Genomic DNA, 21,642 nt, shown 5'->3' with positions numbered 1-21,642 from the left:
AAGCAGGCTTTCGGCTGCATGCAGATGCCACTACGTGAGACCGTACCCGAAGCCAGAAATTGGTCAGTTGTGAGGCAGCACTTCATTATAGGGTCCTGACCTAATATCACTACACTGACTCTTCGGTTAGGCCTCATGCACACAACTGTTTTTAAAGGGGTATTCCATCTTATGAAGTGATGGGTACCACTGTACATAGAAAAATGGTGAAGGAGACTTGGCACTGTGACCCTTTCATTCCCAGGATTGATTGGTGAGACCCCTACCGATCACAAAGTGATGGCATATCCTAGCGATATGACATCACTTCATAAGAGGGAATGACCCTCTGGTGTACAGAGCTGTATTGGGGGCATCCATAGAGGTGCATAGGACCATACTGAACCCCAGATTTAATACAGCACAGATCTGCAGAAGATGCAATGTGCTACTGTAAAGCCTTCTGCACATGGCTCCGCTTTCTGTATGAGGCCTTAGGTTAGTCTCGGCCCGTAATACGGCCGCGTTGTAGCGTCCGCCTTATGGACACAACCCCCGGATCTGCATGGTGAACTGTGCTCTCTACAGTGTTTTATAGTAATCAAAGTTTGATTCAATAGAAATCGTGGGGGTTCCGGATCTTGCAGCCATGTTATGGCGTGCTGAAACTGGCCTTGGGCTAGTGTTGTATGGCTACATGAGAGGCATAATGTGACTTTTTCCTAATTATTTGAAGCTCTAGCGTAGTATCCCGGGTAGTTTAGCTGTACTCTTGATAGCAAATTTTGGCAGTATAGCATCCTCCTCATTCCATATTGATTTGCTCTGTCCAGACCTACAATGTTCTTAATACTTTTGCTTGACCATACCCCTCCCCCTCCAGCCTAGTACATTATGAAGGGGTTATCCCATCAAGCCATTACACTGTAAGAGCAATTTCATGCTTTTGAAAGACTGGCCAAAGACGTCGGAGGGAAGAGACCCTGGAGAGAACAAAAGAACAAAAGGAAGCGTAACCTGGCGGTCTGTCAAACGCCTTCATAAGAGCTGGACTAAAATCCTATAATGTTGATCCCGCTAACCATAAACATTTACATAATGCATACGAGGAAGAAGAAAAATAAGGTTTAGTTCCTGTTTAATAAATTATTATGCTGATGAATAGGATCCGTTGAAGTTTAGACAATTCTGCCTATGTATATATTTAAGGAGTTGTCCGGTTTTGGCTAATTTATATTTTTTGGTATAATTAAAGGGGTTACGTGGGGACTGAAAATTATTATCTGTGTAGTCACTACAGCATATGAGAACTCACTAATATACATTCCAGTCCAGTCTCATAATCGTGCTGATTATGAGATTTTCATCGTTTTTTGGCGCTGGCGGGGGACCAGAAGTCTAGTGGCAGTCTTTCGTCATGACAGCATGACTCTTCCTCATGTGACCTGGGGCTGGTCACTGGTGAACGGATCATAATAGTTACAGTATGTGTATTAGAGCTGTGTCTTGTAACGATCCCAGCACCTGTGTCCACCACATGACCGTGTAACGATCCCAGCACCTGTGCGTCCATCACATGACCATGTAATGAAACCAGCACCTGTGTCCATCACATGACCATGTAACGATCCCAGCACCTGTGTCCATCTCATGACCATGTAACGATCCCAGCACCTGTATCCATCCCATGACCATGTAACGATCCCAGCACCTGTGTGTCCATCACATGACCATGTAATGAAACCAGCACCTGTGTCCATCACATGACTATGTAACGATCCCAGCACCTGTGTCCATCACATGACCATGTAACGATACCAGCACCTGTGTCCATCACATGACCATGTAACGATACCAGCACCTGTGTCCATCCCATGACCATGTAACGATCTCAGCACCTGTACGTCCATCCCATGACCATGTAACGATCCCAGCACCTGTGTGTCCATCACATGACCATGTAACGATCCCAGCACCTGTACATTCATCCCATGACCATGTAACGATCCCAGCACCTGTACGTCCATCCCATGACCATGTAACGATCCCAGCACCTGTGTGTCCATCACATGACCATGTAACGATCCCAGCACCTGTACATTCATCCCATGACCATGTAACGATCCCAGCACCTGTTTGTCCATCACATGACCATGTAACGATCCCAGCACCTGTGTGTCCATCCCATGACTATGGACAGAATTTTATCCACTGGAAGTAAATAATGAATGTTCCTACTGAATAACAACAAGCAGAGATCTAGAAAACCGTGAGAAATGAATACAGAAAATATATTGGAATATTGCATAACTTCTAATTATATAAAAAAATAACATTTATTTGCTGGAACTGGAAAATTCCTTTAAATAACTTTTGCCGAGCTTTAAATAGGTATCGGACAGTAGCTTCTGTAGTGTGGGCTCCTTAGGTAGTTGGTCCAGGGGTCTGAAGTGACAAATGCCTTTCTGATGTCTAGAGAAGCTATTGCTTCGATTCCCCCACGCGCGTGTGCCCCCCAACAGATGTGAAGGAAAGTGCCCCTAACCCATATAAACCTGGACAGGCTAGGAGATCTTTGAATTCAGAGCCCTAACACAGTGAGTGCATCACGGTGCCAGACCAGGACCTAGTTGCATTGGTCTCAATTGATTGCCAGGGGTTGAAGGAGCCAGACCTGAGGCGATCAAATGATCACCGAGGTGGTTGTCTTTAGACAAGGTGGTTTTCTTATAAGACATTTTAACATTTGTGGCATAGGCTATACCGTGCCAAGTGCTAGGATGGAATAGTATCATAATGGGTTAGTATTAATAATGCATTATGAGCAATTCCTCTTAGGATTCAATCTCTTTTCAAAGTGATCGTGTTGTAATAAGACTGCAGCAGCAGCGCAGAATATATTGGGGGAGATTTATCAAAGTACTGTAATTGCCCAAAACAACCCAGACCCGTTATGGCTTTTATTTCCAAAGGGATTCAGAGAAATGAGCTGTAATCCAGTCTCCATGGGCAACTGCTCCACCTGTAAACACATGCAAACCGATCTCCCATTAATTCTCCATTTAAATGTGCGCCTTTCTTTTTCAAGAAATATGCAAAAAGTGCATGGGCCTAAAAATACGGCCATCTGAATGAGCATATACTGCATTGATATAGTCGCTGCAGGCAGTGTCAGACTGGAGTAGTTTGGGCCCAACAGAAAAAAATATTCTGACAACCCATCATCCAGCTATGCAGAACAAGTATATGCCCTCTTTTGGGTCAGGATCACACATGCATTTTTTGATGCAGTTTTTGGCTCAGTTTTTTTTAGCCAAACACAGGAGTGGGTACAAAAGAAAAGAGATGCGTCATTCCTTTAGATTCACTTCTGGGTTTGGCTAAAACAATTTAGCTAAAAACTGCTTTAAAATTACGTGTGTGATCTTGGGGATTTGTCACCTGAATTTGCTGCCCTAAAGCCGGAGTCACACGAGCGTGCACGGTCCGTGATATACGGTCCATATGTCAGCTGTATTTCCCGGACCGAACACACTGCAGGGAGCCGGACTCCTAGCATCATAGTTATATATGCCGCCCGGAGTCCCTGCCCCCCCCGCGGAACTACTGTCCCGTACTGAAAACATGATTACAGTGCGGGACAGTTTTCCCGCAGGGACTCCTAGTGTCGTACATAACTATGATGCTAGGAGCGCGGCTCCCTGCACTGTGTTCGGTCCGGGACTTGCGGCCGACATACGGACTGTATATCCTGGACAGAACACGCTCGTGTGAATCCGGCTTAAGGCAGCATATTACAGGGTCTGCTACGTTTTCCTATTAGCCAGAACGGCTCAAAAAATATTGTGCTGTTTAGCTAATAGGAGCGATCAAAGAATACACCGGACTCATAGTTATGAGCCTGGTATATTCATGATGAGAGCGCCCCCCCCTGCCCACCCTATGCAGATACACAGCATAGGGTCTCACAGCACAGCGCCTCACTAGAAGTCCCGTGTATTTTTTGATCGCTCCTATTAGCCAATATGCTGCCCTTACATAGGGCCTTATGTTCTGCTAACACATCCGCTTTAATTGTATCGCTCACTATGTTGTTATGACTGCACAGGGGCCATTTCAGCAATAATGATCAATAGGTTATTTGTGCATTAACCCCCTCAAGAGGTGATAAGCCCCCTGCTTATGGTGGACACATAATGTGTATCCTCAGGTATGCCAATCCGACCCAGGTTGCAGTAAATACCCCGCATGGTCCTGCTTGAACCCTTTGCTTGTATGATATCTGCAGCAATAGCATTAGTGACGGCGGCTCTAGGCGGTCGGACGTGCTCTTTATGACGGCAATGCGGAGTCTTTTTGCTTTGGACATAGAGCGATCAGCACGAGAACGTCCAACACTTTGTTCTGCGCAGTCATTGCCTTTTACAGTAAGTGACTTCACCGATAAAATATAGGGGTGACTGGCTTTTAACCTGTGAGTAATGATTTATACGAAAACCGTTAATGGTCTATTACTCAGCGCAACGTACCGTCTAGACAAAATCACTGCTGCTATATGAATTATTTGGCGAAAATCTAGAGAATATAAGGTCATGTAGAAGAAATATTTCAGCCATCGTTTATAAAGCAGAAAAACAAACAAATGCGCCATTCTGCGGATCTGGACTAGCCCGATTTATGTGCATGCTATATCTAATCTCATGTAATATATGACATAGGTATGGACAGGCTATATAGCACGAGTCAGTGATGCCCCTGTAACTGTTTGTATTTTTTCGCCAAGTCAACATTTCTTCGGCCTTTCTGAAAAGGATATGACCACAAAATGGCGTTCCAGTGGCGCCCAAACTTTTCCACTCCGTCCAGAAGATTTGCGATTTCTCTCTGGGTGAAATCTTTGCGTGTTGCATTCTGAGGTTGGCTTTGGTCAGGACTCCGGGGAGGGTGCATGTCCTAAAGAGAGGAATTCTTAACGTCAGACAATACAAAGATATTCTTATGCTATTCACTTGCAATGGTCTGCAAACTGCAGTGCTGGGAAACTACAACTACCAGCATAACCTGACAGCGGGAAAGTTAGATTGTACGCTAGTGATTTACAGAAAAAAAAAACAGAAATTATAAAATCCAGGGAAGCAGGAGGACTCCTTATGAGTCACAGCTGAGGTCTGGAGCAGGAGAAGTTGGTGATCTGTATATAGAGCCGTCGGACTGCACAAATATTTAGGTTTCATCAAATGTAAATAATCGGCACAGACGTGAATCATGTCTACCCCCTCCAAGTTACGCCATGTGGTAACACCATTAAAATAAAGGAGTCAATCTGGGACAAGATCTAGATCCCCCATGTGTGACAATCAAAGGGATGTACAACTACCATAGTCGACTGCGCTATTCATTCCGTCAAAACGGCGGAACCCTTGCACAACTGAGACAAACGGAAACTATTTGCACCGGATCCATCACCATTGTAATCAATGGTGATGCCAACGGAAACCTATGGTTTCCGTTCGTTTCAGTCAGAGTCCCGTTCATGGGTTCCCCTGACAGAAAGCTCAGACAATGAGTAGTATAAGGCTTCGTTCACACCGCTCAGGCTGACCACATTCTTCCTAGTTCACCTGTATGTTCTAGAGCGGAGGTCTACAAGCTGTGGTTCGCCAGCTATTGCGATACTACAACTCCCAGCATGCCCTTCAGCGGTCAGTGTATTTTTTCCTGGGGAGTCACAGCTTGGGGACAATCGTTCAATCGCTCTAACACAGGATCAGGCATTCAATATGGTGGAGAAGGCTCCTGAGATGTCAATCTGGTAATGGTTACAAGCCGAGCTGCTGACGTCCATCACACTTATGTACATACGTGTTTCTGGAGGGTATGAGATAATATATGTCATGGGATCAGTGTTCCTTTAAGGCCTTATTCACACGAACGTGTTAAACGGCCGTCACACGGACCTATATAATTCAATGTGGCCGTTGTTTCAATGGACCGTGTGAAGGATCCGTGAGAAAATAGACGTCCTATTTTTTTTTCACGCTTCACGCATCCCTCCATAGAGGCGGATGCACCTCGGACGTGAAAAACGGCCGTTATCGCGTCCGATATGCGCAACGCCCGTCTGATTCTAGCCTAAGAGTGCATTGATACGCCCCTCTTTCCCTTGTGAGGTGCATATATTGGAGCAGGTCCTTTCAGAGGAAACAAGACACATCTGCCCCCAGCTTTAGCATCTAGGAGCCAGACAGGCCTGCTGACTTTGTATACTTTGACCAGCTGGGTACTGTCACCACCTAGCTGCCCCCTGGTGTGACTGGTAATCCTGACCAGCAGCATATTACTATGTCCAACCTCCAGTGTAATCCCTCCTATCCCCACACTCTTCATATAGGACCCTGTATTTGTTTTCCTCTCATATAAATTCTCTTGTGATTATAATGTATGACAGAATGGGTTTTGAAAAGAGGATCATCGAATAAGTGTTTGTCTTTAATGTAGTTCAATACCAGAGATATTTTTCCAGAAACAGCGCCACTCTTGTCCATAGGTTGTGTATGGTACTGCAATTCAGCCCCATTTAAGTAAATAAGGCTGAGCTGCAACACCAGACACAGCCTCTGCGTAAAATAACAAAAATACCTACGTATTAACCCCTGGTAACACCTGTCTCTGAGTGCTTGCGATGATGTATGACGGGGGTCTCTTGGAAGCGTAGCATGGGGTGTGGGATACTGGGTTTAACGGCAGCATTATAATAGCTCATTTCGACGACCGTATTCTGCGTCCGTGTGCTGTCCGTTGAAATAACTGACAGCGCACGGACCCATGCAAGTCAATAGGACTATTCAGTCATGCGTGATTTTTCACGCAGCGACTGTCCGTTGCGTGGAACTCATTGCATGTCCTATATTGGTCCGTGTATTGGATCTTATCGCCCATTGAAGTCTATGGGTGCGTGAAAAACACGGACAGCACACGGAAGACACTCGTGTGCTGTCCATGTTTCATGCATCAATTCCTAAATAAATGCAGAGAAATAAAAAAAAAAAAAAACGGAAGTGCTTGCACCGACGTGAAAAACGGATGCCATACGCAACATAGACTGAAGGCACACGGACATGAAATGCAGAAAATATGGTCCGTTTTTTGCGCACGTAGCCTAAAGCCCCTATTACACTGGCCGATTTTGTCCGGTGAAGCAAGAGCCGACCAACGAGACAGGTCGTTGATCGGCGCTCGTTTGCTCCTGTCACACAGGGCTATGAATTGGGACGAGCGGTCGTTACTCCGATCGCTCGTCCCCATACGTTATTATCATGACGGCTTCATAGCCAAAGGTTGAAGAACACTGCGCTATATGTAAAGCATAAAACACGTACTGTACCTGAACTTCCATAGTACGAGGCTGATTGTGAATTATCCCTGGTCTGTTAGCAGGTGAGTCTCTATCGCATTTTGATTCTAAACCTGATTTTATTATTGAAAGAAGAAATCCAATTAAAACAACTATGGATCTTTCTTGGTGCTTATCCAGTGGATATTGATTGAAGAGAGTCAAGAGTTGGCAGCACGGCACCAAACTGTTCAATTATTTCTACTGCTTGTCTTAAGTTGCACTGATATAAGCAAAAGTAACTTTAGTCAATTACACACAAAAGGAAAGATGGTCATGGCGCGGCATCCACTGCGGTCGTTTTTTTGATAGATCTGTCCCTTCACACCATCCGGACATGCCTGTTGTGCTAGTCAGCAATGCCGGGCAGTGTGTGACTCATTCATTTTTACAATTTTGCAGAGAAAATATCAATAGCTGATTCCTGTAAGGCCTAAACTGTCTGGCACAATTAATGGAGGCACCCTAGCTGCCATTATGGGGGGGGGGTCAGGTCTATATTCAGGGGTGGAGCTTAAAGAGGCTCTGTCACCAGATTAGAAGTGCCCCGTCTCTTACATAATCTGATCGGCGCTGTAATGTAGATAACAGCAGTGGATTTTATTTTTAAAAACTATCATTTTTGAGCAAGTTATGAACAATTTTAGATTTATGCTAATTAGTTTATTAATGCCCAACTGGGCGTGTTTTTACTTTTTACCAACTGGGCATTGTACAGAGGAGTGTATGACGCTGACCAATCACTGACCAATCAGTGACCAATCACCATCATACACTCATTGTTCCAGCCCAGCTTCTGTCACTGCACAATCACACTAACAATGGGCTGGAACAATAACTGTATGACGCTGATTGGACGGCTATGTATGTCGGATTCGTATTTGCGGACAGTAAAAACCCTTAGGTCGTGTGCATGAGGCCTTCGACTTCATGTGGCTATCCGTTCAGTATTGATCTCACCTTGCAGGGAACAGGCTGTTTTTTCACACTGGCTGCTTTTTTGATTTGCCTTTCTTATTGGGGTCAGCAGGAAACCTGTAATGTATAAATACATGATTTTACTTATATGAGCTCCAGAAGAACCACGTGGTGCCAACCTACATCTCAAAAACAGCTGTTTATATATTCTCCTACATGGGCGGGCATATGTACCTAGCACTAAGTGGTTTTAATAGAATTATATTGTTATCTAGGTTTTTCTTTTGCCAGAATTCAATATAAAATATGATATTTTGTTGCCAATAATAAAAACCTGATAATGAGTTGTTGTTATTATTGTACCCGGGAAGTCTTTGGTTTTAATGCCGCCCTTTGGAAAAGTTAAGATCTGCATATAAAGTTCAGAGAATACATGAGTTGACCTCCTCTGAGATAAAAGGAATCAACAATACCAGTAAAATACACAGAAGAGGCAGGCTGGCGGTGTAGCGGGAGCAGAATGATACTTTAGTCAAATACTGCCACCTACTGGTACCTGAAGAGTAATGATCAGGTATCTATCTTTGTTATTTCATTGATTTCAATGTTAGCAGCAATAAGAAGCAGTGTTGCCTAAATTGTCACAAAAGATGCCATCTTACTAGGACACTTAGATGCATTATAAACTCAGAGGCCAGCTTAATGCATTGTTTGCCCACTTTTTATTACATTGTAATATCCGGCATTGTACCGTACATTGAGAGACTCTGATTTGAGCCATAATTCATATTATCTGTTATTAGTACGTCTATTTGTCTGTACAAATCTAATTCGAATACAATTCTGCTCCAGGATAAAATAGGCATTTACCAGCACAGACAATGGGGCAGATTTATTAAGACTGGCATTTCATACGCCAGTCTTAATAACCAATTAGCTGGATTAGGATGTGATACATTTATTTATAGGCGAACACCTCTTAATAAATGTATCGCATCTTTAAGTTGGCCTTGCTGCACAAATGTGGCATAACGGCTGGGCTCCATCCATCCCCCATCACAGAAAAAAAAAAAAAAAAGACATACTTACCTCACCGCGCCTCTTCTCTTCACCCACTAGGTCCCCTCCGGGTTCCCTTTTCATCCCGCAACTCATTCAAGGTACTGACGCCAGACATTGTCAATACCTATGCGACGGCAGCATTGATGACATCGAGTGCTGTGTCACTCCCCGGCATCAGTACCTTGAATGAGCCTCAGCATGAAGAGGGAGCCGGAGGGGATAAGAGAAGAAGGGCCGTGAGGTAAGTATAAATATATATATATTTTTTTAATATATTTTTTTTAAGGTCTCCGATGTGGAAAAGGGAGGGGGTAGTCAGATCGGGGGAGCAAGGTACGGGCACAAGTACTTGCCTCTACCTTTCTACACCTCTCAGACTGAAATCTTCGCCTCGCGTAGACTTCTTTCCTAAATGTATGCCAATTTTCTAGCGTAGATTATAATACATTTTAAAGCCCCCTTTTTAAAGCCATGCCCTCTTTCCACAAAAGTGGCGAGGATGGTGTAAAAAGGCCAAATGACTTTGGGCTCTTTTGCGGCTTTTCTACGCCAGAAAACTGGCGTAGACAGATTGACTTTCCTCTATTGTGTTCAGTCCCTGTTGTCTTATGCTCCACCTTCTGAAAACTTTACCAACTGCTGTTCTCAAGTGCAACGGTTTTTCTTCTGCTTCACCCACAAACGTTCACAGTTGGTGAGAACACACATCGACTGCGCTATTCATTCCGTCAAAACGACGGAACCCTTACACAACGGTGACAAACGGAAACCATTTGCACCGGATCCGCCACCATTGAAATCAATAGTGATGCAAACGGTTTCAGTTTGGAGTCTGTCCATGGGTTCCCCTGATGGAAAGCTCTGACGGAACCCATCAACGGAGTCCCAACATAGATGTGAACGAAGCCTTAGGCCTCATGCACACGACCGTATTCGGTCCGTGATATACGGTCCGCGTGTCGGACGCATTTCGTAGACTGAACACAGTTCCGGGAGCCGGGCTCCTAGCATTATAGTTATGTATTTCGCTAGGTGTCCCTGCCTCCCTGCGGGAATACTGTCCTGAACTGCAACATGTTTTCAGTACAGGACAATATCCTCGCGGGGAGGCAATGACAGCGTCATACATATCTATGATGCTAGGAGCCCGGCACCCTGAACTGTGTTCGGATCGGGAAATGCAGTTGACATGCGCTCCGTATATCACGGACCGAACACGATCATGTGCTTGAGGCGTTACACATTACATCTGGTACTGAACTCTTTGGTAGTTGCTGAGTGCTTTCACCTTTGCCTTATTATACCTCCAAGTGATCTGAATGGAGCGATCGCTGCAGAATAACTACGTACATAAAAAGTCCTACTGGCCATAATAAACTGACCACAAAGTATATATAAAACTTTTACGTGGTAATAAACCAGAACGGAGTTGTTGCTATGAATGGCTCACGGTTGGATCTTGTTTTATGGTGAAAGTCTCCTCCTCCTCCTCTAAGTGGTGTCAGCAGCGTATCTGTAAATATATCATTTACATTTATTACCATAGGTGTCCAGAATAGTTATGGATCATTTATACATGACATTTTTCTTAATAAGTGACAATCATGTAATGCTAGAGCAACTTCAGAACAAAAGCCCAAACAAACGAGACAAAACGGAGTCCTGTATCCCAGCTGTAAAGAAAACTGTTAGCAATGTGGTTAGTCTCGGAGCTGCATGCAATAATGAACAAATATAACACAGGACAGTAGGAGCAGCCTGTGGACGACCACTTACCTGTTGCAATGTAACGGTATGTTCACACGCACTATTTACGGACGTAATTCAGGAGTTTTACGCCTGGAATTACGGCCGAAAATACTGCTTGAAAGCGTCGGCAAACATCTGCCCATTCAATAGAATGGGTCTTACGATGTTCTGTGCAGACGGTCATTTTTTTTACGCACCGCTGTGAAATGACGGCGCGTAAAAAAGACGCCCGCGTCAAAGAAGTGCCTGTCACTTCTTGGGATGTAATTGGAGCCGTTTTCCATTGACTCCATGGAAAAACAGCTCCAATCACGTCCGTAATGGACGCTGCGAAAAACGCCTGCACTTGCCATTACGTCTGAAATTCCGGAGCTGTTTTCTCCTGAAAACAGCTCCGTGATTTCAGCCGTAACGGACGTGCACGTGTGAACATACCCTTACACATGATAACACTGAGCGTTTGTGTTGCCTTTTTTACCATGTATTTTTTTGTTTTGGTTGATGAACTCCCATTGAGAGACATGGCAGGTTATCTACCCTATTCAATACAGTAAAGATCGAAACAGCAGTAAAATCCACATCATAATTTGCACACAACATTGTAGACGCCATAAAATTCACTGTGAATCTGTTAGGGTATGTGCACACGATAGCAGGCATTTACGTGTGAAAAGACAGACTGTTTTCAGGAGAAAACAGCTGCCTCGTTTCGCACGTAAATGCTCCTCCACGCATTTTGCGAGGCTTCTCTGACAGCCGTAAATTTTGAGCTGTGCTTCATTGAGTTCAATGAAGAATGGCTCAAATTACGTCTGAAAGAAGTGTCCCGCATATAATGTATATAAGTGTCCTGCACATAATGTATATAAGTGTCCCGCATATAATGTATATAAGTGTCCTGCATATAATGTATATAAGTGTCCTGCACATAATGTATATAAGTGTCCCGCATATAATGTATATAAGTGTCCTGCATATAATGTATATAAGTGTCCCGCATATAATGTATATAAGTGTCCCGCATATAATGTATATAAGTGTCCCGCATATAATGTATATAAGTGTCCCGCATATAATGTATATAAGTGTCCCGCATATAATGTATATAAGTGTCCCGCATATAATGTATATAAGTGTCCCGCATATAATGTATATAAGTGCCCCGCATATAATGTATATAAGTGTCCCGCATATAATGTATATAAGTGTCCCGCATATAATGTATATAAGTGTCCCGCATATAATGTATATAAGTGTCCCGCATATAATGTATATAAGTGTCCCGCATATAATGTATATAAGTGTCCCGCATATAATGTATATAAGTGTCCCGCATATAATGTATATAAGTGTCCCGCATATAATGTATATAAGTGTCCCGCATATAATGTATATAAGTGTCCCGCATATAATGTATAGAAGTGTCCCGCACATAATGTATATAAGTGTCCCGCACATAATGTATATAAGTGTCCCGCACATAATGTATATAAGTGTCCCGCACATAATGTATATAAGTGTCCCGCATATAATGTATATAAGTGTCCCGCATATAATGTATATAAGTGTCCCGCATATAATGTATATAAGTGTCCCGCATATAATGTATATAAGTGTCCCGCATATAATGTATATAAGTGTCCCGCATATAATGTATATAAGTGTCCCGCATATAATGTATATAAGTGCCCCGCACATAATGTATATAAGTGTCCCGCACATAATGTATATAAGTGCCCCGCACATAATGTATATAAGTGTCCCGCATATAATGTATATAAGTGTCCCGCATATAATGTATATAAGTGTCCCGCATATAATGTATATAAGTGTCCCGCATATAATGTATATAAATGTCCCGCATATAATGTATATAAGTGTCCCGCATATAATGTATATAAGTGTCCCGCATATAATGTATATAAGTGTCCCGCATATAATGTATATAAGTGTCCCGCATATAATGTATATAAGTGTCCCGCATATAATGTATATAAGTGTCCCGCATATAATGTATAGAAGTGTCCCGCATATAATGTATAGAAGTGCCCTGCATATAATGTATATAAGTGTCCCGCATATAATGTATATAAGTGTCCCGCATATAATGTATAGAAGTGTCCCGCATATAATGTATAGAAGTGCCCTGCATATAATGTATATAAGTGTCCCGCATATAATGTATATAAGTGTCCCGTATATAATGTATATAAGTGTCCCGCATATAATGTATATAAGTGCCCCGCATATAATGTATATAAGTGTCCCGCATATAATGTATATAAGTGTCCCGCATATAATGTATATAAGTGTCCCGCATATAATGTATATAAGTGTCCCGCATATAATGTATATAAGTGTCCCGCATATAATGTATAGAAGTGTCCCGCATATAATGTATATAAGTGTCCCGCATATAATGTATATAAGTGTCCCGCATATAATGTATATAAGTGTCCCGCACATAATGTATATAAGTGTCCCGCATATAATGTATATAAGTGTCCCGCATATAATGTATATAAGTGTCCCGCATATAATGTATATAAGTGTCCCGCATATAATGTATATGTGTCCCGCATATAATGTATATAAGTGTCCCGCATATAATGTATATAAGTGTCCCGCATATAATGTATATAAGTGTCCCGCATATAATGTATATAAGTGTCCTGCATATAATGTATATAAGTGTCCCGCATATAATGTATATAAGTGTCCCGCATATAATGTATATAAGTGTCCCGCATATAATGTATATAAGTGTCCCGCATATAATGTATATAAGTGTCCCGCATATAATGTATATAAGTGCCCCGCATATAATGTATATAAGTGTCCTGCATATAATGTATATAAGTGCCCCGCATATAATGTATATAAGTGTCCCGCATATAATGTATATAAGTGTCCCGCATATAATGTATATAAGTGTCCCGCATATAATGTATATAAGTGTCCTGCATATAATGTATATAAGTGTCCCGCATATAATGTATATAAGTGTCCCGCATATAATGTATATAAGTGTCCCGCATATAATGTATATAAGTGTCCCGCATATAATGTATATAAGTGTCCCGCATATAATGTATATAAGTGTCCCGCATATAATGTATATAAGTGCCCCGCATATAATGTATATAAGTGTCCCGCATATAATGTATATAAGTGTCCCGCATATAATGTATATAAGTGTCCCGCATATAATGTATAGAAGTGTCCCGCATATAATGTATAGAAGTGTCCCGCATATAATGTATAGAAGTGTCCCGCATATAATGTATATAAGTGTCCCGCATATAATGTATATAAGTGTCCCGCATATAATGTATATAAGTGTCCCGCATATAATGTATATAAGTGTCCCGCATATAATGTATATAAGTGTCCCGCATATAATGTATATAAGTGTCCCGCATATAATGTATATAAGTGTCCCGCATATAATGTATATAAGTGTCCCGCATATAATGTATAGAAGTGTCCCGCATATAATGTATAGAAGTGTCCCGCATATAATGTATAGAAGTGTCCCGCATATAATGTATAGAAGTGTCCCGCATATAATGTATAGAAGTGTCCCGCATATAATGTATAGAAGTGTCCCGCATATAATGTATATAAGTGTCCCGCATATAATGTATATAAGTGTCCCGCATATAATGTATATAAGTGTCCTGCATATAATGTATATAAGTGCCCCGCATATAATGTATATAAGTGTCCTGCATATAATGTATATAAGTGTCCCGCATATAATGTATATAAGTGTCCCGCATATAATGTATATAAGTGTCCCGCATATAATGTATAGAAGTGTCCCGCATATAATGTATAGAAGTGTCCTGCATATAATGTATATAAGTGTCCTGCATATAATGTATATAAGTGTCCCGCATATAATGTATATAAGTGTCCCGCATATAATGTATATAAGTGTCCCGCATATAATGTATATAAGTGTCCTGCACTTCTTTTGACGAGGCTGTATTTTTACGCGTCGTCGTTTGACAGCTGTCAATCGACGACGCATAATGACAGGTTGTCTGCACAGTACGTCGGCAAACCCATTCAAATGAATGGGCAGATGTTTGCCGACGTATTGTAGCCGTATTTTCAGGCGTAAATCGAGGCATAATACGACTCGTTTATGCCTGAAAATAGGTCGTGTGAACCCAGCCTTATCCTGATGTCGGGCAAGAAATGAATAAGTCTGCCTCCCAGTGTGGAGTTTAACAGTTTCTAGCATGACAAAGCGATGGATGGATTGTGAATACACTCTTGACAAATGCTGTACGCAGAACTTCTGGAGTGCATAAGCGCCAGCTCTCAAACGTCATTCATCACTATATGTCAGCGCAGAAGATATGAAGGTTTTAGATGTGGGAGTATTAATCGCTTCTGTGTCAACAAATCTACTCTCACAAGTGTTTATTGGGTTGTTCTGTCTAGTCTTCTCTTCCAACACCTGTAGAGATCAAACATAAAGTAAGAATATTACGACCATCCCATGTCACGACAATAATACTGGGGCTTCTGGTGATTCAGGATGCCCTGCACACAGTGGTATCTAGGTATTACCTGCACTGGTATTTCTGTAGGCCAGAATCACACTTGAGCAGAGCATTTTAGCATTAACCCGAAGTGTCTCTTTAAATTTGGTGTGCTCTCACTTATAGGTCAGGCTGGGTTCACACTGTGCGTTTTTGTTGCATTTTTAGCAGGCATTTTTTGCTTTGGTTGATTGACTTGAATTAATAGACATGGGTGTTTATATACCACAAAAAAAAAAAAGCTTGCTAAAAATGCCACCAAAACGTGCAGTGTGAACCCAGGTTTCAAGCGACCTACTCCATGTCCGAAGCTTACAACGTGGGGGTCTGCGAACACCACCGTCACTAGAAGGTTGATAGCCCAGCCATAGTCTTGTACGGGTGCATTAATGAGTTTTAACATTTGGTGGGAGTCCCAGCTCGTATTCAAGAGGGTCACTCTAAAATAAATTGTGATCAATAAAATTCTAAGTCAATGTAATGTAATATAAATTCTAATATGAACCATATTATGCATTTCATGACTTGAATCTATGTGTAAAACTCATATAAAGCTCCGTTCTCAATGCTGCTATAACATATGCTATGTGTGCTATTTTAGTGGCATGTGAGTGATGTAAATGATAGAACTACTGGCGTCTGGTAATTTAATAGAAATATTGCAGCCTCCTGCGCTACTCTTTCCTGTTGTTATATCGGATGTGAACGCTAGTTAGTGGTTCCAATATTCGTGTCCAGATTCTACATTTGTCCCTATTGGGGCAGAATGCATAATAGATGCGTAGGATATATGCTAAAGTCCATGCTTCTATAGGGTTACATGCACACGTTGCAGAATTTGGTGTAGAAAATCCACATCAAAACTGCGGGTAATTCCGCAGGTAAAATTTATGCGTTTTTAGGTGCGGTTTTTACAATTTGATGCAGAAATATGTGTGTTTTTATGCTGCGGATTTTGCTGCGTTTTTTAATTTTTTAAAACTAGTTAGATACAGTTTGCAAGCGGAAACGCAAGATAGATTGGCACGCTGCAAATCTGTACATAATACGCATCATGTGCATTTGGCCTAATAGTATTTGCTTTTTGAGTGCAGGTGTGAAAAAGACTCCTAGTATATTCCTTGCGCAGTTGTCATACAGCGTTTGTAGTCACTGCACCAAGTTATCAGAAAGGCCAAAATAGGATGAAACCTAAAGTGACATGTAGCAGAGATCCGAGAATACGTCCATTACCAAACATGTGGCTGTCCACACGCAACAGGTCGAAGCGCTTGTTTTTGTTTTTTTAGGCAGGATGTATTTAGGCTGAGCTGCCCCTGCTGGGGTGTCTAGACATATTCCTTCCAGCGTAGATAAGTAACCATAGAAACTGTTGGCACGGACTTGTAATAGCAGGCGGATATTTACATAGTACTGTATGATTGACCAGTCATTGCCGGCCTAGGAAATAATCCCTAGGACTGGATTTATCCACTCATATCATAAAAGCATCTGCTCAAATAGAATATATTACATTCTGTCAACCTAATTACATTTATGTCTTGAGGTTCTTTTACACGGGGTTAATGGGCCGGGTAAATGAGCGCCGATCCACAAGACAGCTCGTCGATCGGCGCTCGTATGCTTCCTTCACAAGGAGCAATGATTGGTTATGCCTGGGGATCAGCGATCGTTACTACGATCGTTCGTTCCCATACATTTCGATCAGGTTGGCAGCACATCTCCCTGCTTACACAGGGAGTTATCCTGCCGACTATCGACCATTTTATTGGCCGCATAAATGGGCAGATGAACTCTCATTTGCCCGATTATTGGCCCGTGTAAAAGGGCCATTTCCCGTCAGAGATATACTTAAAGAGAAACACAGAGTTTCCCATTATAGTTTTCATATCAAGGAGACCATCAAACCCTCTAAGGCCCAGTTCACATGTTGTTTTTGAAAGCATTTTTTTTTTTGCCAAAAACGGGTCATGGTTAAAAGAAAAAATGTAGTAGTACAAAACTTTTACTCATACTTCCCCTCCATTAAGTCTCCTCTTGATTTTGGCAAAAATAAAATCTTTATCAAAAACTACATCGGACCCTCCTAATAGGAAGATCATATGTAACTTCTACAAGGAGCTCCTCATACTTCACCTGTATAATGGACAGATTCGGGCCAAGGCAGGGGAAGGGGGTGAGAGGCACTGGATATTGTACAATCTATGTTCAAGGACATATGGATGTCATAAGAAGAGGTAGAGGGTCCTCCACTCAGGACCCTTTATGAGCTAGAGAGGAGAGCCACTAAGTAAGAGAGGCTCCCGCTCTAGCCCATTTGGCCTGTCCATGGTCGCTGCAGGGAAAATGTATTGTCAAGCTGATTGCTGTGCGATCCAAGATCCGGACCCACAAGAATGAGCTGATCACCAGCAATCTTTAGAAAAGGTTTTGTCTTCATGAGATAAATTCTTCTTCATTTTTAGTAATTACATGAAAATATCTCATGTTATTCTCATGTTTCCCTTTCAATACCTAATACAATTGCTTTAAACGTCATTACTTTTCTGTGCTGTGTCGCCTCCGGTGCCATAGAGGACTTTTTTATATTCGGTTCTATATCGCTCTTCCGCCTGTAGAATAACTCTGTGACGATCACACAAATGTGGACATCCTATCAAGATCTTGCTGCAGTTTCTACTATTCATGACATGCCCTGTGACAAGACAGCCTGGAAAAAAGAGATGGGAAACAAACAAATAAATCATATTCACAGAAGACTTAATGTACTATGCTGAATCACGTAACGGAGTTATACAAAGGAGCTGTGAACCCTCCAGATCAGGGGTAGGCAACTGTTTTTGCATGGCGTGCCAAAAAAAAAATCAATGAGCCATGTAAACATGAATGTCATATAAGACAAACTGTTACCACGTATGTTGGGAAAGTTTTACATTTATAATTACTTTATCTAATGAAGACTAAAACTGTGTATCTGTAAAGCCTTGACTAACAAAATGTCTAATATGTTTTATTGTTAAGATAACTGATATTATGTATCATAAATCAATTAATCAGTGAATTAAACTTGCACTTTAGTGTGACCCTTGTCCCTAACTTTCTTTGCGAAGATGATCCAACTTTGGTGCATATGAGGCTACTGAACACCAGCTGGGGGGGGGGGGGGGGGGGGGTGCACATAGAGACTGTGGCTACTGAACAGCAGCTGGGGGGGGGTGCACATAGAGACTGTGGCTACTGAACAGCAGCTGGGGGGGTGCACATAGTGACTGTGGCTACTGAACAGCAGCTGGGGGGGGGGGTGCACATAGAGACTGTGGCTACTGAACAGCAGCTGGGGGGGTGCACATAGAGACTGTGGCTACTGAACACCAGCTGGGGGGGGGGTGCACATAGAGACTGTGGCTACTGAACACCAGCTAGGCGGAACTGCACGCAGGAGAGACCGCGACTACTGAACACCAGCTTGAGGGCGATGCCCACAGGAGAGAGAGCGACTGCTGAACACCAGGTTGGGGTGGAGCACGTAGGAAAAACCGCTGCTACTGAACACCAACTTGGATGGGGAACATAGGAGAGACCACGGTACTGAACATCAGCTTGGCAGGGGAACATAGGAGAGTCCACGGTACTGAACACCAACTTGGCGGGGGGACATAGGAGAGACCACGGTACTGAACACCGGCTTGGGGGGTGCACATAGGGGGGCTGTAAACTTTTGCTATCTTTTACAGAGCAGTTACTGAACTCCATCCGTGCGGCGCTGATCACCAGGAGAGAGCGGAATTTAATTATGCACTTGGCGATGCTGAACACTAGTACAGAGCAGTGCTGCATTGTGTCACTATCTCTTTTTATCAGAACAAAAAGAAGTGCTGCTATATCTCACTGTGTTCAGAGCCACCAATCACTGGGGGAAGGAAGTGTGCCAGCAAACCATGCCCCAAGTGCCGGCTGTGGCACCAAATATATATATATTGCTGACCCCTGCTCTAAATCGTAAAAACTGCACTGTGATCATTCTAACGACCTGATACTCTGTGCTGTGGACGTTCCAAGGTTTTGGCTTACGAGCTCCGAAATTTCTAGGACATGCCAGGGAGACCACATGTAAAAACAAATAAAACTGTTCTTCATTAAAGGGGCTGTCCAGCAGTAAAAAAAAACAACACAAAAATCTGGCAGCAGAAAAAGTAACAAAGACCACCAAAGTTTTTGTTCTTTTAATATTTGTATTACTTTTTCTGCTGCCAATATATATATTTTTGGACTCTTGGACTTCAAAGAGGTTGTCCGGGCATGGGAGAGTTTTTCATACTGATGACCTATCCACAGGATAGGTCATCAGTATATGATCGGTGGGGGTCCAACACCCGGACCCCGCACCGATCAGCTGTTCCGGGCACCGGATGTTATGCAGTGTTCAGTGTCGGAAGCAGATGTCTCCGTACACTGTACAGCGGCCGTGCTGCAGCACTGTAACTCTGCTCCTATTCACTTGAATAGCAGTACTGCAGCACGGCCGCTATACAGTTACATAGTTACATAGCTTGTACGGTTGAAAAAAGACAAATGTCCATCAAGTTCAACCAAGGGATGGGAAAAGGGAAGGAAAAATTTCTACACATAGGAGCTAATATTTTTTTGTTCTAGGAAATTATCTAACCCTTTTTTAAAGCCATCTACTGTCCCTGCTGTGACGGCTCCTGCGGTGACTATTCCATAGATTCACAGTTCTCACAGTAAAGAAGACTTGTCGCCTCTGGAGATTGATCTTTTTTTTCTTCAGACGGAGGGAGCGCCCCCATGTATTTTGAGTTTTTTTTACAAGGAACAGGATTTCACCATATTTTTTGTATGTGCCATTAATATATTTATATAAGTTAAAGTGTAGCTAAACGTTCGGACTCAAAACAAAGTCTATGAGCCCGTACTCTGATACATTTATTTCCGGAAAAAGCCGAACAGAAACGAAGCAGCTGAATACTCACACGAGTGCTTCAGATGCTTAGTTCTAGCGATTGGTGGGGGTCTCCGTGCTCGGACCCCCACCAATCCAAACTTCTGACATGTCACTATGACATGTCAGAAGTTTGCCGAACGTTTAGCTACACTTTAATCATGTCCCCCCTTAGTCGTCTTTTCTCAAGGCTAAATAGGTTTAATTCTATTAATCTTTCCTCCTAACTTAGATTCTCCATGCCCCTTATTAGTTTTGTTGCTCTTCTTTGTATTTTTTCCAACTCCAGGGCATCCTTTCTATGAACTGGAGCCCAGAACTGAACTGCATATTGTAGATGAGGCCTCACTAATGCTTTGTAAAGTGGTAATATTACATCCCTGTCCCGCGAGTCCATGCCTCTTTTAATACACGACAATATCTTGCTGGCCTTTGAAGCAGCTGATTGACACTGCATGCTGTTATTTAGTTTATGATCTACAAGTACAACCAGATCCTTCTCAACAAGTGACTCCCCCAGTGTAGCTCCTCCTAGGACATATGATGCTGCAGGTTGTTGGTACCCAGATGCATAACTTTACATTTATCTACATTAAACTTAATTTGCCAAGTGGATGCCCAAACACTTAGTGTGTCCAAATCAGCTTGCAATTTACGAACATCTTCCATAGACTGAACATTACTACATAGCTTGTTGTCCTCTGCAAAAATAGAAATAGTGCTATTAATCCCATCCTCTATATCATTAATAAATAAGTTGACTAATAGGGGTCCCAGCACTGAACCCTGGGGTACACCACTTATAACTGGGGACAATTCAGAGTAGGAATCATTGACCACAACTCTCTGGATACGATCCTTGAGCCAATTCTCAATCCAATTACAAACTATACTTTCTAAACCTATAGTCCTTAATTTACCCATTAGATGTCTATGAGGGACAGTGTAAATGCCTTTGCAAAGTCCAAAAACACTAAATCCACAGCGGCCCCTCTGTCTAGGCTTCTGCTCACCTCCTCATAAAA

General features: G+C 42.4%; 1 protein-coding gene across 8 annotated transcripts in view; it reads right to left on the bottom strand.

The window, feature by feature from the left end:
• Positions 1-3,786: 3,786 nt before the first annotated feature.
• TERB1 (telomere repeat binding bouquet formation protein 1) overlaps positions 3,787-21,642 on the bottom strand; it is a 34,731-nt gene continuing 16,875 nt past the window's right edge. For 2 of the 8 annotated variants that reach the window (XM_075838624.1, XM_075838625.1), the window contains 5 exons: positions 18,200-18,367; positions 10,803-10,865; positions 8,333-8,407; positions 7,364-7,446; positions 3,787-4,932 (listed from right to left, as the gene is read on the bottom strand). In XM_075838624.1, coding sequence (XP_075694739.1) covers positions 4,723-4,932; positions 7,364-7,446; positions 8,333-8,407; positions 10,803-10,865; positions 18,200-18,367 — 599 coding nt within the window. In that variant the 3' untranslated portion in view covers positions 3,787-4,722. Of the gene's footprint in view, positions 4,933-7,363; positions 7,447-8,332; positions 8,408-10,759; positions 10,866-18,199; positions 18,368-21,642 lie in introns of those variants that run through there. The other 6 variants (XM_075838623.1, XM_075838622.1, XM_075838629.1 and 3 more) reach the window with 5 other exon arrangements.

This window comes from Rhinoderma darwinii, chromosome 9, assembly GCF_050947455.1.
Source record: "Rhinoderma darwinii isolate aRhiDar2 chromosome 9, aRhiDar2.hap1, whole genome shotgun sequence".
Classification (NCBI taxonomy): Eukaryota; Metazoa; Chordata; class Amphibia; order Anura; family Rhinodermatidae; genus Rhinoderma; species Rhinoderma darwinii.
This window is presented reverse-complemented; position numbering and strand designations above follow the sequence as displayed.